The sequence below is a fragment of the Notamacropus eugenii genome, chromosome 2 (genome assembly GCF_028372415.1).
Source record: "Notamacropus eugenii isolate mMacEug1 chromosome 2, mMacEug1.pri_v2, whole genome shotgun sequence".
Lineage (NCBI taxonomy): Eukaryota > Metazoa > Chordata > Mammalia > Diprotodontia > Macropodidae > Notamacropus > Notamacropus eugenii.
Window position 1 is genome coordinate 478,615,534 of NC_092873.1, and position 14,399 is coordinate 478,629,932.

The 14,399-nt window shown below is 40.4% G+C and overlaps 1 protein-coding gene across 4 annotated transcripts in view; it reads left to right on the forward strand.

The window, feature by feature from the left end:
• Positions 1-3,299: 3,299 nt before the first annotated feature.
• The window catches only part of ADCY10 (adenylate cyclase 10), a 142,645-nt gene continuing 131,545 nt past the window's right edge, over positions 3,300-14,399 (forward strand). Inside the window, exons 1-5 of one of the 4 annotated variants that reach the window (XM_072648724.1) lie at positions 3,300-3,906; positions 6,258-6,428; positions 7,104-7,208; positions 7,849-7,887; positions 8,141-8,284. In XM_072648724.1, the coding sequence (XP_072504825.1) occupies positions 3,762-3,906; positions 6,258-6,428; positions 7,104-7,208; positions 7,849-7,887; positions 8,141-8,284 (604 nt within the window). In that variant the 5' untranslated portion in view covers positions 3,300-3,761. The remainder of the gene's footprint in view (positions 3,907-6,257; positions 6,429-7,103; positions 7,209-7,848; positions 7,888-8,140; positions 8,285-14,399) is intronic. The other 3 variants (XM_072648722.1, XM_072648723.1, XM_072648721.1) reach the window with 3 other exon arrangements.

Below are 14,399 nucleotides of genomic sequence, written 5' to 3' on the forward strand. Positions count from 1 at the left end.
ATATGGGGATAAGGGAAGGGAGGGGTTTGATTGAAAGGAGGGCATATTGGGGGATAGTGTAATCAGAATGCATGGTGTCTTGGGGGGAGGAGAGAGATAGGGAGAAAATTTGGAACTCAAATCTTGTGGAAATGAATGTTGAAAACTAAAAATAAATACATTTTTTTTTTTTAAAGAGTGAGACAGGGTGCTGAACTGCGGGAATCTTGAGGTTGATGTCCTCTTTGGAGAAGCTGAAATTCTTCAGCTGGAAGTTGTAGGGTTTTCAGCATAGGCGTAGATTCGGATGAGGAAATCATAGCAGGCAATGGGCACATCATGGGATGATGTTATATTAGGTGCCTTGAGGAGTAAGACTGAAAGAATAAGCCCTGAACCAGGATGTGACAGTGTCATAGCATGGAAGGCAGCCAGGTCAGTCAGGGCACCCCCAAAGAGCCTTTGTAAGGACAAGCAAAAGAGGATCTTTTGCTGTTTTTGTTTTAGTATCATCAAGAGCCTCTGATTGAATGTGATTTAAGATTTTCCCCACCCATTAATGAACCTGGGAAGATTTGTAGGAAAGTCCATCTCTTTTGTTAATGAGGCACTGGTTCTCAAGGGTTGTGATGCCCTGTGGCTCTTAAAAGTGTTGTTATTGTGTTTTTCCTTCTTTTTGAAGAGGACCATGACATCAGGATGAGGACATGACTTGCAGTTGATTTTGATTTGAGTGAGGGAGCGCTGTGGAAGGTCACCAACCTCATGTTCTTCTGTCTAAAAAGTGTATAAAGACTCTGAAGGCACTGTTTTCCTTGGGAGCTGGGTTTTTGGAAGAAGCTTTGTGTGTGTGCCAGATGAAACTCTGGGAAGCCGCTAAGGAGCCCCTCCCTCCTTTGAAAACCCAGATGATGGTGCTTCTCTGTCTGGTAACTATGTATGTATATAATGATCAGGCAGCTGGAATCCCTGTCTGTTGATTTTGATTCCTCTGTATTTTCCCTGAAGTTCAGGATGCTGACCTTTTCTTCTGAACTAAGTGAATGGCATATGTATATATGGTATATGCTTTTAGAAAAGCAGATCTAAGAACCCATGCTAAGAACCCAAGAACCCATACACCCTGTGTATGTCAGGGTGCTTACTGTTACAGCCTTTCGTCTGAACCCACTGCTCCACCAAGCGCGCACCTGTCCAGCAGCTTCGGATGTTCTGAGGGCTCTCCTCCACAGCAGAGGAGACAGCCAGGGAGAGTTGCAGGAGGGAGCACAGGGTCCTGGGGGGCCCATGCCCAGGAGACCGAGTGGAGCACAAGCCGCCACCATGGTGACCGGGCCTGGATCCTGAGATGCACCTCTCCCCAGGGCTTCGAAGGTGCCAAGGTGCAGGCGCGAGAGAACTGCCAGAGGGCAGACCCTCATGGGGTGCCAGGTGGGCGGGGCTCACATGACTGTATCTGAGGCAGCAGCTTGTGCTAGGCGAATTCCTGGAGCCCCAAGGGATGGGATGGGATTTGCATTGACAAGGGAGGGCATGCATGTATACAAGAACCAAGAATGATAGTAAAGCAACATTATTGCTACAAAAAAATAAAATCAAAATGAAACAAAAAGCAACTCCAAACCCATCGGTCCATTTAGGTATGCAACATTGTGTAGGTGTGAATGATCCAACTACTGATAGGAGGAATGGAGACCCTACTTAGTGACACCTGTGTCACATAAGCCTTTGCTAGAGGACTCTCTCCTCATTGGTGAAATCAGACCTTTGTGGGGGTGGGGGTGGCCCTGAGGCTCCTCCCCTTAAGGCTGTACCACCACTTTCACCTCTGAGTTTACCTGGAGTTTTGTTGTGGGGTTGGTTTCAGTCCTGCCGCTACTCCTCATGATCCCATTTGAGGTTTTCTTGGCAGAGATACTGGAGTGGGTTTGCCGTTTCCTTCTCCAGTTCATTTTACAGATGAGGAAACAGAGGCAAGCAAGGTTAAGTGAACCACCCAGGGTCACACTAGTAAGTGTCTGAGGTCAAATTTGAACTCAGTCCTCCTGACTTTCTCTAGCCACTGTGCCACCTACATGTTCCATATTACTGTCCTTTACTAGTTTTTGTACAGTTCATTGCCCTCCTGGATCAGTGCATTGTCCTGGCAGAGGGGTTAGCCAATGAAACTAGGAGCTATACCAAGTCATAAAGGCCAGGGGAGAGTTGTGACAAAAGATGAAGCAACAGTTAGAGAACTGAACATGGAATAACTGATTGGGTTAAGATGGAGATAGAAGTACAATAAGGCTATATATTGTCACTTTATTTAACTGCTATGAAGAGTACATTCATGCAAAATGCCTGGCTGGAAGATTCACAAGCTGGGAGAAATATCCACAGTCTCAGATACACAGATGATACCAACTCTTTCAAGGTGAGACTGTCTTGTACCCCTTTTTGTTTCCCCAGAACTTAGCACAGTGCCTGCACCTAGTAGGCACTTAATAAATGCTGATTGATAGCTGGATTTCTTCAAAGTATTTGACGTAGTCTTTCTCCTATGTTTTAGACAAGATGGAAACATCATGGGGTGGTGGGCTCACAACCAAAAGCGGTCATTATATATGGCAGAGTCTACTGAAAGGAAAGCTTCTATTGAAGTGTCCCAGGGATCTGACCATGGCCTTGCGCTTTTCATAATTCTTAACCATCACTTAGATAAGGGTCTAGATGTCACTTAACAAATCTGAAAATGACTAGAAGCTAAAGGAGATTCTAGACAGTCAATAAACATTAAGTACTTATGTCCCAGGTATGCTATCGTATGCTGGATGAAAAAGTCAGAACAAAAACCTAACACCCTTCCTCTGACTTCTTAGCAGCATGGGAAGTTTTTAACCATCCTCTCTCCCTGGATACTCTTTCCTCATTAGATTTTTATAATCCTTACTAGAAGGAAGGAAAGGATGAAGAAAAGAAGGTGGGGAAGATGAGAAGGAAGAAGGAAGGGAAGAAGAAATAACCACTTATTAAATACTTAGTATATGCCAGGCACTGTGCTAATTTCTGGAGATACAAATACAAGCAAAAAGGAAAATAGTCCCTGCTCTCAAGGAGCTTCCTGACAACACGCAAAAGGGAAATAAAAGATGAAGGGCAGGAAGAGGAAGCATGGCAGGGGCAGGGGTGCGGACATGGTCTCGAAGTCCATAAAATCAGGAATAGGTCCAGGAGGGGAATGAAGGTAAGCCTATAAACCTGCCCTCCAATATGGTGAGACTCCGCCCAGAAAAGGTTTCAGATAATGTCTGGTGTTAACATAGAATGAGGAAAAGGTGTCTTAAAATGCAATATAGGTTAACTTTCCAAAACTGATCAACTGTATCTCTATCACCATCCTCCCGGAAATCTCTCCTGTAGAAATCAATACATTTTCTCTCAAGGGTCTGTATCAGGAATCCAGATTGACTAGGTGGAGATTTGAGTGCCTTCATGGATCATAGGTTTAGGGCCAGAAAGGACCTTAAAAGACAGTGAGTTCAACCCCCTCATTTCACAGATGAAAAGACTGAGGAACAACTAAGGAACATAGAAGCTAAGCCATATGGGGCAAGAACCATAACCTAAAACACGATCAGACTTAGCATGATCCGTGGACCCAATGACGGGAAGACTAAGAGGACAGGGGGAGGGTGGTACACAACAGAATAGAGAGAGCAGCCAATCAGATGCAAGTCTGGTGAGCAGTGTGGGCGGGGCCTGTAAAACTGCCATTTGGTAGTGGCCACTCCTGAAGATGGATGAGGCACTTGGGCTATTTGCCAAGTAACTCGAAGCAGGTCTTGTCCTGTTGGACGAGCTCCTTAAGGGTTTTGGGACCCCACTGTCTTTCATTTTGTCGTCTCTGTTGTTTGTTGCCTTTTCAGCTGCTTATAGAGCCTGGAGGTAGGTGAGGAGAAAGGGTGGAAGTTGGAATCTCAGCAGAAAGGGTTGTTTGCGGTGGCCACCCTAAAGGACAAGGACCCAAGGATTTGAGCAAAGAGGATTAGGAAAAATCCTTGAGCCGGGCTGTTCTCCTTTTTAATGAGGGCAAGAGTCATAGAGACTAAAGATTCTCTAGACTTCCCACCTTCTTTGGAGCTACATCATTCTCATTTAGTGCTCCTTGGATAAAAGGGAAGGGAATAAGCATTTATTAAGCACCTGTTGTGTGTCAGATGCTAAACTAAGCACTTTACAAATATCTCATTTGATCTTCACAGCAATCCTGGGATGTAGGTGTCATTATTGTCCCCATTTTAAAGGTAAGGAAACTGAGCCTGACAGAAGTTAAGAAACTTGCCTCTACCTTTGCTCTTGCAATCTGGCTTTTGACCTCATCACTCAACTGAAAATGATCTCTCCAGTTACCAGTGCTTTCTTAATTGCCAAGGATCTGATCATCTTATCTCAGTTTTCATCTTTCTTGACCTCTCTGTTGAAGTTGACACTGGTGAATCCTGTCTCTTGAGACTGTGTTTTTGTGATACTGGGTTTTCTCATCAAAACTGGAATCATTTTTAGCTTTCCCTTAGAAATATCTGGCTTTTTTGTAAGCTGCCAGTGCTAACAAGATTTACTATGGAATACTTTTATTAAAATGCCTAGAAAGAACAGAGAAGGGGCTCATCTCTCAGCCTCCTTATGTAATGTAATATTATTATTATTATTATTATATTTATAATTATAATATATAATAATATATCTGTAAGTGAATGTCATTCCTTCTCTTTGCCTAGATGATAGTCAGATAGTACCTACAAAACTCACTGGGGCAGCTAGGTGGTACAGTGGATAGAGCACCAGTGCAGGAGCCAGGGGGACCTAAGTTCAAATCTCACCTCAGACACTGACACTCACTAGCTGTGTGACCTTGGGCAAGTTACTTAACCCCAATTGCCTCATCCTGGGTCATCTCCAGTCATCCTGATGAATATCTGGTCACTGGATTCAGATGACTCTGGAGGAGAAATGAGGCTGGTGACCTGCACAGCCCTCCCTCACTCAAAACAAAGTCAAGTGCAAGTCATGTCATCACTTCTCTTCTTCTTGGGCAACAAAGGACTCAAAACTCACTGTAAGCTTCTGTCTCATATACTGCTATGCTGGGCCAACTCTTTGTGACCCCATTTGGGGTTTCCTTGACAAAGACACTGGAGTGGTTTCCCATTTCCTCCTCCAGTTCATTTTACAGATGAGAAAATGGAGGCAAACAGGGCTAAGTGACTTTCCCAGTGTCATACAACTAGTCTGAGACCAGACTTGAACTTAGGAAGATGAGTCTTCCTGACTTCAAGTCCAAACTGTGTTCGCTGCTGCCACCCTCTTTTAGAGTATCTGAACTTTGCTCTGTTGGCCTTCTGACTTTCCCCTGCCTCTTGGTTGTCATCTTTCAGTGTGGTCCTTCATCTCCTCTCTGGGCTCTGGAGCTCTTCACAGTTTGGTTCCAAATGCCGGAATACCCCAATTCCTTCTTGTTCCTGGCTCTTTCTCTCTTCTGGTGGCCCCTGCTTAGAACTTGCTTATATGCACATCCCTGGTTTTTCTTCCACACTATTAGGCAAAAAGGTCAAATCTCAGAATTACTTGGATTATTTCACATATATTATCTCTTTGCTTAGGTCTACACGCTATATTTACACTACACACACACACACACACACACACACACACACACACACACACACACACACACACATCCATAAAACCTTCATACATAAACCTTCAAAAATATGAGACCAGGAAAGCCGGAGGGTAGTGGGGAGTGGGAGGAGAAAAATGGTTCACAAAAATTAAGGGAATGTACCAAGATGTAAAGGAACAAAACAGGAGGAAAATGCAGAATTTGTCAGGATAAAAGAAAAAATAAGATCCATAGGCAAGTACAACTTGTAAGAAAAGAAGTAATGAAGTGGCCCACCTTCCAAAGAATGTGCGCTTTGAGTTGTTTCTTCAGCGGAGAGTATATTAGCCTTACCTAACTAGTAGCACTGACCAGCACCTTTCCAGGATTAAAGTGTGAGAATGGAATCTTTCTCTGTTTAAAGTAAATGGGCCCACCATTAGAGGATTGAACTTTGCAATCCAGGTCTGAGATTTAGTACCATGATAATCATTCTAGACACAAGAAAGGTGAAAGGAATTTTTTTTAAAAAGGAGTAGAAGTGGGTTAAGATTTGGTAGCTGCTATCACCCACCCCTGTTCTTCTCCTATCCTCACAATACCCCAATCTAGAAACTTTTCCCTCTGACTACAGAGCCTTGGAAATTTTCCTCTGAGATGAATATTGGAAAAGCATCCTTACCAGATCGGACCATTGTCAGAATTGCCGCTCACTTACCAGACCTCATTGTCTATGGAGATTTTACCCCAGAACGTCCCTCCACGGAATATTTCGATGGAGTCCTCATGTTTGTGGATATTTCAGGCAAGTACAAAAGAGACTTCTAACAATGGAAAGAGATAAGACCATATTGGAATATACCTGCTAAACTGAGTAGGGGATGGAGTTAGGAAATTAAAAAAATATATTGTTATTTCAGGTTCATAATGGTGACTATTCCAAAGTAAAAAATAAGACATGATAGTGAATACACATTCACTTTCATCAAGGCGCTTTCAACACCTTTATAACCAAAGTTATAAATTTGGAAAAGTTGACTTCATGCCTGAAGGCTCTCTTGTATGCCCTGTAGCCCCCTCACTGGAATGCCCTTCTCTCTTCTCTGCTTTTGGGTGATCAGTGCCTTTGCCTTATCAAACTTGCTTCCCAGGAGAGAATTTAATATCAGTCATTTATCCTAAAGGGTGAATATGTCAAGGTATCTGCATCTCTAATTGTAGAGTCTTCTAATTAAGTAATGTCTGGGACTATTGAGCAAATAGGAAAAAATATTTGGAGGGACAGAGTAAGGGGACAGAAGAGATCTTCAGGGAACCAGCCAAAATCATGTATATATGAATTATTGCTTCCTCTTTGTCACAAACCATTAAAAAAAAAAAAGCTGAGTCCTGCTGCTTCCCAGTTTAGTTAGGCCTCTTCTTCTGGCTCCTTTCTGACTCTTCCCAGAATTCAAATGAGTTACTTACACCTGTGCCCCAGGTTTCACGGCAATGACTGAGAAGTTCAGTACAGCCATGTACATGGACCGAGGGGCTGAACAACTGGTGGAAATTCTCAATCGTCATATAAGCGTCATAGTGGAAAGTAAGTAGAGGATTTGGGCTATGGCTTGAAAACTTGTTACCTCATTACTCTTCCTGCCTTTGAGGGTTATAACGAGAGGGGAGCCATGCTAGGGCACTTTCATATTGACCCTTTCTATGTTCTCTTACCCTCTCTAGAGAGCATCACTAGGATGTATTTAGGCAACAAGTGTTTATGTTGCTGCCGTTTTGGGTAGGGGGGATGGGGAGCAAGATCACAGAGTGAGTCGCTATATCCAGGAATATTGTCAGATTTCACTAATTTGTACTAGTTGAGGGGAACACCAGTTTGAATTGGTGAAAGGTCCAAAGCACAATATTATTTCCAAAAGGAGTGCCCTTTTAGTACTGAAATTAGCTACTGTATGCCCAGTATCTAACACGGTCCCGGATAAGTGGTAGGTGCTTAATAAAAGTTTGTTGATTACTTGACTGATAAAAGCAATAACTCAAAAGATGTAATGAAACAGTAAGAATGGTTTCAAGTGAATTGGCTCTCTGTCTTGTTATCCTACATCCCTGGACTGTTTGCATCCTTTCCCCTTCATTCTGCAATGAAAGGAGAGAGTTTTTTGGTTTGTCTCATAATGTTTTTGCTTTTTAAAGAAATCAGTATGTGATTTCCCCTCTCCTTTTCTCAGAGGTGCTGATTTTTGGAGGAGACATCTTAAAGTTTGCAGGTACTGGCCTTACTGATCTGGGAGGGAGGGCTAAGAATGCTTCATTAGAGGTCCTTATACTCTCAATAGGAGTGTTTTGTTTGTCCATCATTCTCAAAGGGACTCCCAAAAAGAGCAGCCAGGGACAGATATAAAGTGAATTTGAAGGGTTTTATGCAAAGGAGGCTCCCTATGGAAATACCCAAATGGGCTGGTCTTTAGGGAAAACCAAAAGTGTAATCTCTCTCTGTCCCACTCTGTGTGTCACTTAAAGGGGATGCATTGCTAGCCTTGTGGAAGGTTGAGAGAAAGCAGCTGAAGAACTTTATCACCGTGGTGGTTAAATGTAGTCTAGAAATTCATGGAGTGTTTGAGAATCAAGAGTCTGTAGAAGGCCTCGATATCCGAGTCAAGATTGGTAAGTAGCTGAAAGAAAATGTATGTGTGGTCACGTCACCACAGGCACTATGGTCACATGCATTTTGTCCAGAAACAATTAAAATCTTCTTATGTGTGGAGTACAATTATTCTCACTAAACAAATATCTTCCCTGTAGGGGGTACAAAGATAAGTAAGACAGTCCTTCCTCGAGAGGACTTAAAGACACCCAAATAAATGCAGAACAAATTATGATTTGGGCATAAGAGGAATAAAAGTGTCACATTAATTGAGGGAGATGTCAATTTTATTGATATTAGTAATGATAATCCTAACTCAGTTTCTGTAGGGCTTTAAGGTTTCCAAAACATTTTCTTCATAACAACTGTGTTGTTATGTTGTACGAGCATTTAAAAAATTTCAGAACAATTTACATTTAATATCACATTTTAGTAGGGTATCACAGACATTATCAACCCCATTTTATGATGATGAAGAATCTGGAGCTCAGAGAAAGTGACATATACAGGGTCACTTTACAAGCGTCAGAGGCAGATTTTGAGCTGAAATCTTTCTGGTGTTTTGTTTGTGTGTTTTGGAGGCAATGGGGTTAAGTGACTAGCCCAGGGTCACACAGCTAGTAAGTGCTTGGGACCAGATTTGAACTCAGGATCTCCTGACTCTAAGGCCCATGCTCTATCCACTGTGTCTTCTAGCTGCCGTGAGCTCAATCTTTCTGATGCCATGTCTGGCATTCTGCCTACTCTGCTATTACCTTTATTACACAGATGAGGAAAATAAGCTGAAGTGAAGTTACAGAGTTACAGAGTCAACAAGTAATTTTTAAGTACCTATTGTATGCCAGACACTATGGATACAAATTTTTTTTAAAGTATTTTATTCTTATTTTCCCCAGTTACATGTAAAAGCAATTTTTAACATTCATTTTTAAAACTTTGAGTTCCAAATTCTCTCCCTTCCTCCCTTCCCTTCCCACCCCCCCTTCACTGAGAAGTCAAGCAGTTTGATATAGGTTATACTGTGTCATCATGCAAAACATATCCATAATAGTCATATTGTGAAAAAAATAGACAAAAAAATCAAGAAAAATAAAGTATAAAAAAAGTACGTTTCAGTTTGTATTCAGACACCATCAGTTCTTTCTCTGGGAATGGATAGCATTTCTCTTCATAAGTCCTTCAGAGTTGTCTTGGATCATCATATTGCTAAGAACAGCTAAGTCATTCATAGCTGATCATCTTACAATATTGCAGGTACTTTATATACAGTACATTTCACTTTGCATCAGCCCATGCAAGTCTTCCCAGGTTTTTCTGAGAGTATCCTGCTCATCATTTCTTATAGTACAATAGTATTCCATCACAATCACATATCACAACTTTTTTATCCATTCTCCAATTGATGGGTGTCCCCTCATTTTCTAATTTTGGCCTCCAGAAAAGAGCCACTATAAATATTTTTGTCCATATAAGTCCCTTTCCTTTTTGTTTTTTCTCTCTTTTGGCATACAGACCTAGTAGTGGTACTGCTAAGTCAAAGAATATGCATGGTTTTATAGGCCTTTGGGCATAGTTCCAAATTGCTGTACAGAATGGTTGATTCAGTTCACAACTCCACCAACAGAACCTTAATGTCTCATTTTTCCCACATCTCCTCCAACATTTGTCATTTACCTTTTCTCTCCTATTAGTCAATCTAATAGCTATGAGATAGTACCTCAAAATTGTTTTAATTTGCATTTCTCCTGTCAATATTGAGTTAGATTATTTTTCATATGCTTATAGATAGATTTGATTACTTCATCTGAAAACTAATCATATCTTTTGATCATTTATCAATTGGAGAATGGCTTTTATTTTTATAAATTTGACACAGTTCTCTATACTTTTGAGAAATGAGGCCTTTATTGAAAAACTTGCTTCAAAACTTTTTTCACAGTTACTTTTGCTAATTATATATCCCCCCCCATTCTACTCCCCTGCTCCATTTATTCTATTCTTTCTCCTTTCACCTTGTCCTTCTCCTCAAAAGTGTTTTGCTTCTGACTACCCCCTCCACCAATCTATCACCCTTCCCCTTCTCTTATCCTTTTCCCCGCCTACTTTCCTGTAGGGTAAGATATATTTCTATACCCAATTGAATGTGTATGTTATTCTTTTTTTCAACCAATTCTGATGAGAGTAGAGTTCACTCATTCTCCCTCACTTCTCCTTCTTCCCCTCCACTGTAATAACTTTTTCTTGCCTCTTTTATGTGAGATAATTTATCTCATTCTACCTCTCCCTTTCTCATTCTCCCTCTACATTCCTTTCTCACCACTTAATTTTATTTTTTAGATATCATCCCTTCATATTCAACTGACACCTGTACCCTCTGTCTGTATATACTCCTTCTAACTACCTTAATAATGAAAAAGTTCTTATGAGTTATAAACATCATCTTATTATTAAACCCCTTATGATTCCCTTTCCTGTATACCTTTTTATGCTTCTCTTGAGTCTTGTATTTGAAAGTCAAATTTTCTATTCAGCTCTGGTCTTCTCATCGAGAATACTTGGAAGTTCTCTGTCTCATTGAATGTCCATTTTTTCCCCCTGAAGGATTATATTCAGTTTTGCTGGGTAGGGGATTCTTGATTGTAATCCTAGCTCCTTTGACCTCTGGAATATCATATCCCAAGCCTCCAGTCCTTTGCTGAATCTTGTGTTATCCTGACTGTGGTTCCACGATACTTGAATTGTTTCTTTCTGACTCCTTGCAATCTTTTCTCCTTGATCTGAGAACTCTGGAATTTGGCCATAATATTCCTGGGAGTTTTCATTTGGGGATCTCTTTTAGGAGGTGATTGGTAGATTCTTTGAATTTCTATTTTGCCCTCTGGTTCTAGAATCTCAGGGCAGTTTTCCTTGATAATTTCTTGAAAGATGATGTCTAGGCACTTTTTTATCGTGTCTTTCAGGTAGTCAATTAATTTTTAAATGATCTCTTCTATCTGTTTTTCAGGTCAGTTCTTTTTCCAATGAGATATTTCACATTGTCTCTTATTTTTCATTCTTTTGGTTTTGTTTTATTATTTCTTGATTTCACATAAAGTCATTAGTTTCCATTTGCTCTGTTCTAATTTTCAAGGAATTATTTTCTTCAGTGAACTTTTGGACCTCCTTTTCCGTTTGACCAATTCTACTTTTTAAGGCATCCTTCTCCTCTTGGCTTTTTGGACCTCTTTTACCATTTGACCTAGTCTTTTTTTTATTAGTTTATTTTTTTTTTAGTTTTCAATATTCACTCCCATAAGTTTTAAATTTTCTTCCTCTCCCTCCCTGGTCCCTCCCCAACATGTCATGCAATCAGATATAGGCTCCACACTTACATTCCTATTAAACACATTTTCACATTTAAGTCATTTTGCTTAAAAGAATTATAATGAATGGGAGAAACCATGAGAAAGAAAAGCAAAACAAAAAAGAAAATAGTCTGCTTTGCTCTACGCCCCAGCTCCATAGTTCTTTCTCCGGATGTGGATGGCATTTTCCATCGTGAGTCCCTTGGAATTGTTTTAGGGCCTTGCATTGCTGAGAAGGGATAAGTCTATCAAAATCAGTCCTTGCACACTGTGGCTGTTACTATGTACAAAGTTCTCCTTGTTCTACTCACTTCACCAAGCATCAGTTCATATAAACTTTTCCAGGTTTTTCTGAAATCCTCCTATTTGCCATTTCTGATAGCACAATATTATTCCATTGCATTCATATACCACAACTTGTTCAGCCATGCCTCAGTTGATGGGCATCCCTTCAATTTCCAGTTCTTGGCCACCATAAAAGAAGCTGCTGTAAATATTTCTGTACATGTGAATCCTTTTCCCATTTTTATAAATTCTTTGGGACATATCCCTAGAAGCAGTATTGTTGGGTCAAAGGTTATGCATATTTTATAGCCCTTTGGGCATAGTTCCAAATTGTTCTCCAGAATGGTTGGATCAGTTCACAACTCCACCAACAATGTATTAGTGTTCGAACTTTTCCATATCTTCTCCAACATTTATCATTTTCCTGTTTTTTCATGTTAGTCAATTTGATAGGTGTGATGTGGTACCTCAGAGTTGTTTTGATTTGCATCTCTATAATCATGATTTATAGCATTTTTTCATATGACTATAGATAGCTTTAATTTCTTCCTCTGAAAACCGCCTGTTCACATCCTTTGGCCATTTATCAATTGAGGAATGACTTGTATTCTTGTAAATTTGACTCAGTTCTCTATGTATTTTAGAAATGAGGCCTTCTGAACTAGAATATGTATAGAAATGCATGTAAGCCACTTAAGACTTGCCTCAAAAGATATTCCTTAGCCAATGTGAAACTATAATCATATCTGAAACCTGTTTATTGGAATTTGCTATTTTAAGATGCTATGGGACTATTAAGTGACTGCTCTTCTAAGTCTAACTCCAGATATGGATAGCAAGAAAGGCAGTCTGAGCCTCCAATCCATGAGGCCAGTAAGCCTGTGAGATGCTGGTATGAACTGTAAAAGGTGATCTCATGAGAAGGGTGGGAGAGCAGCTGCTCAGCCTGGGCTGAGGTAGGATTCTTCTGACTCAGTTTCCCCACTGACACCTGGCAGACTTTAAGCCCGACTGAATGCAAGTTGACAATCTACTCCTACCTGGAATTGACATGAAGTTAGGGAGATATTGTTTCCTACTGCAATGTCCCTACTCTTAGTGGCAATTTCCTATAGTCAAAAGGTTTGTAAGCTTAATATCAGATCTATTAAATTATAGATTGTTGGTAGGGGAACATCCAAGGTTAAGTCTAAAATTAAGCTATTAGGCTTAGGACTTTAGACCAACAACAATAGGTTAGGGTCCTTTAATTCTTAGTAACAATGTGGAGACAATTAGGTCAAGGGCTTGTGAAGTTAGCACACATAAATATTATTTGTGTCTCAGTTGGTTAATGTTAAAAAAAATCATTTGTGGTCTATATTGTATATTCTTTAAAAGAAGTATCACCTGACCAAAAGTTGAAATTGTTTTATGTGATATAAACTGTGTTAAAAATGAAAAACAAAATTTAATAAAAAAAAAAAAAGAAAAAGAAATGAGGCCTTTATCATAGACACTAGTTACAAAAATTCTTTCCCAGTTTTCTACTTCCCTCCTAATCTTGGTTTCATTGGCTTTGCTTGTGCAAAAACTTTTCAATTTAATGTAATCAAAATTATCCATTTTGCATTTCATACTGTTCTCTATCTCTTATTTGTTCATAAATTCCTCCATTCTCCATAGATCTGACAGACAGACTATTCCTTGCTCCCCTAATTTGTTTATAGTAGCCTAGTCCGTTTTTTAAGTTGTTATTTTCTTCATCATTTTTTGAGTCCTCTTTACCAAGCTGTTGACTAATTTTTCATGACTTTCTTGTTATCACTCTCATTTTTCTTCCCAATTTTTCCTCTACTTCTCTTACTTGATTTTCAAAATCCTTTCTGAGTTCTTCCATGGCCTGTGACCAATTCATATTTTTCTTGGAGGCTTTGGATAGAGGAGCTTTGACTTTGTTACCTTCTTCTGAGTATGTGTTTTGATCTTCTTTATCACCATAGTAACTTTCTATAGTCAGAGGGTTTTTCTGTTGTTTGCTCATTTTTCCAGACTATTACTTGATTTTTTATTCTTTGTTTAAAAAGGGCTCTGCTTCCAAGGGGAGGGTGCTAGGATTTTGTGCAGATGTTTTCAGATATACCTTTAGGGACCTATAATTTTTCAGTTCTTTCAAGGTGGTAGAATTGGCCTGTGCTTTGGTCTGTGAGTGACCACAAGTACTCTTTTCTGCCTTGGAACTGTGAAGAGGGTTCCCCCTCTACTATGGCAGCAAGTTCTGCTGTGCTAGTGCTCCTCCTTGCCCTGGGCCTGCCACCTAGGATGGCAACCTGGACCTGAGTATGGACAAAGCAGCAGAGCACTGCCTTGGTGCTAGCAGAAAGACCCCTGCAGTCTCCTTCTGACCAGCTGTTTGACCTCTGTACCATTTGTGGGTTGAGAATTCTGGAAGTAGCTGCAGCTGCTGATGACTTAGCCACTCCTCAGTCCTGCTCCTAGTTTGTGAGAGCTGGGGCTGTGCTGGTGA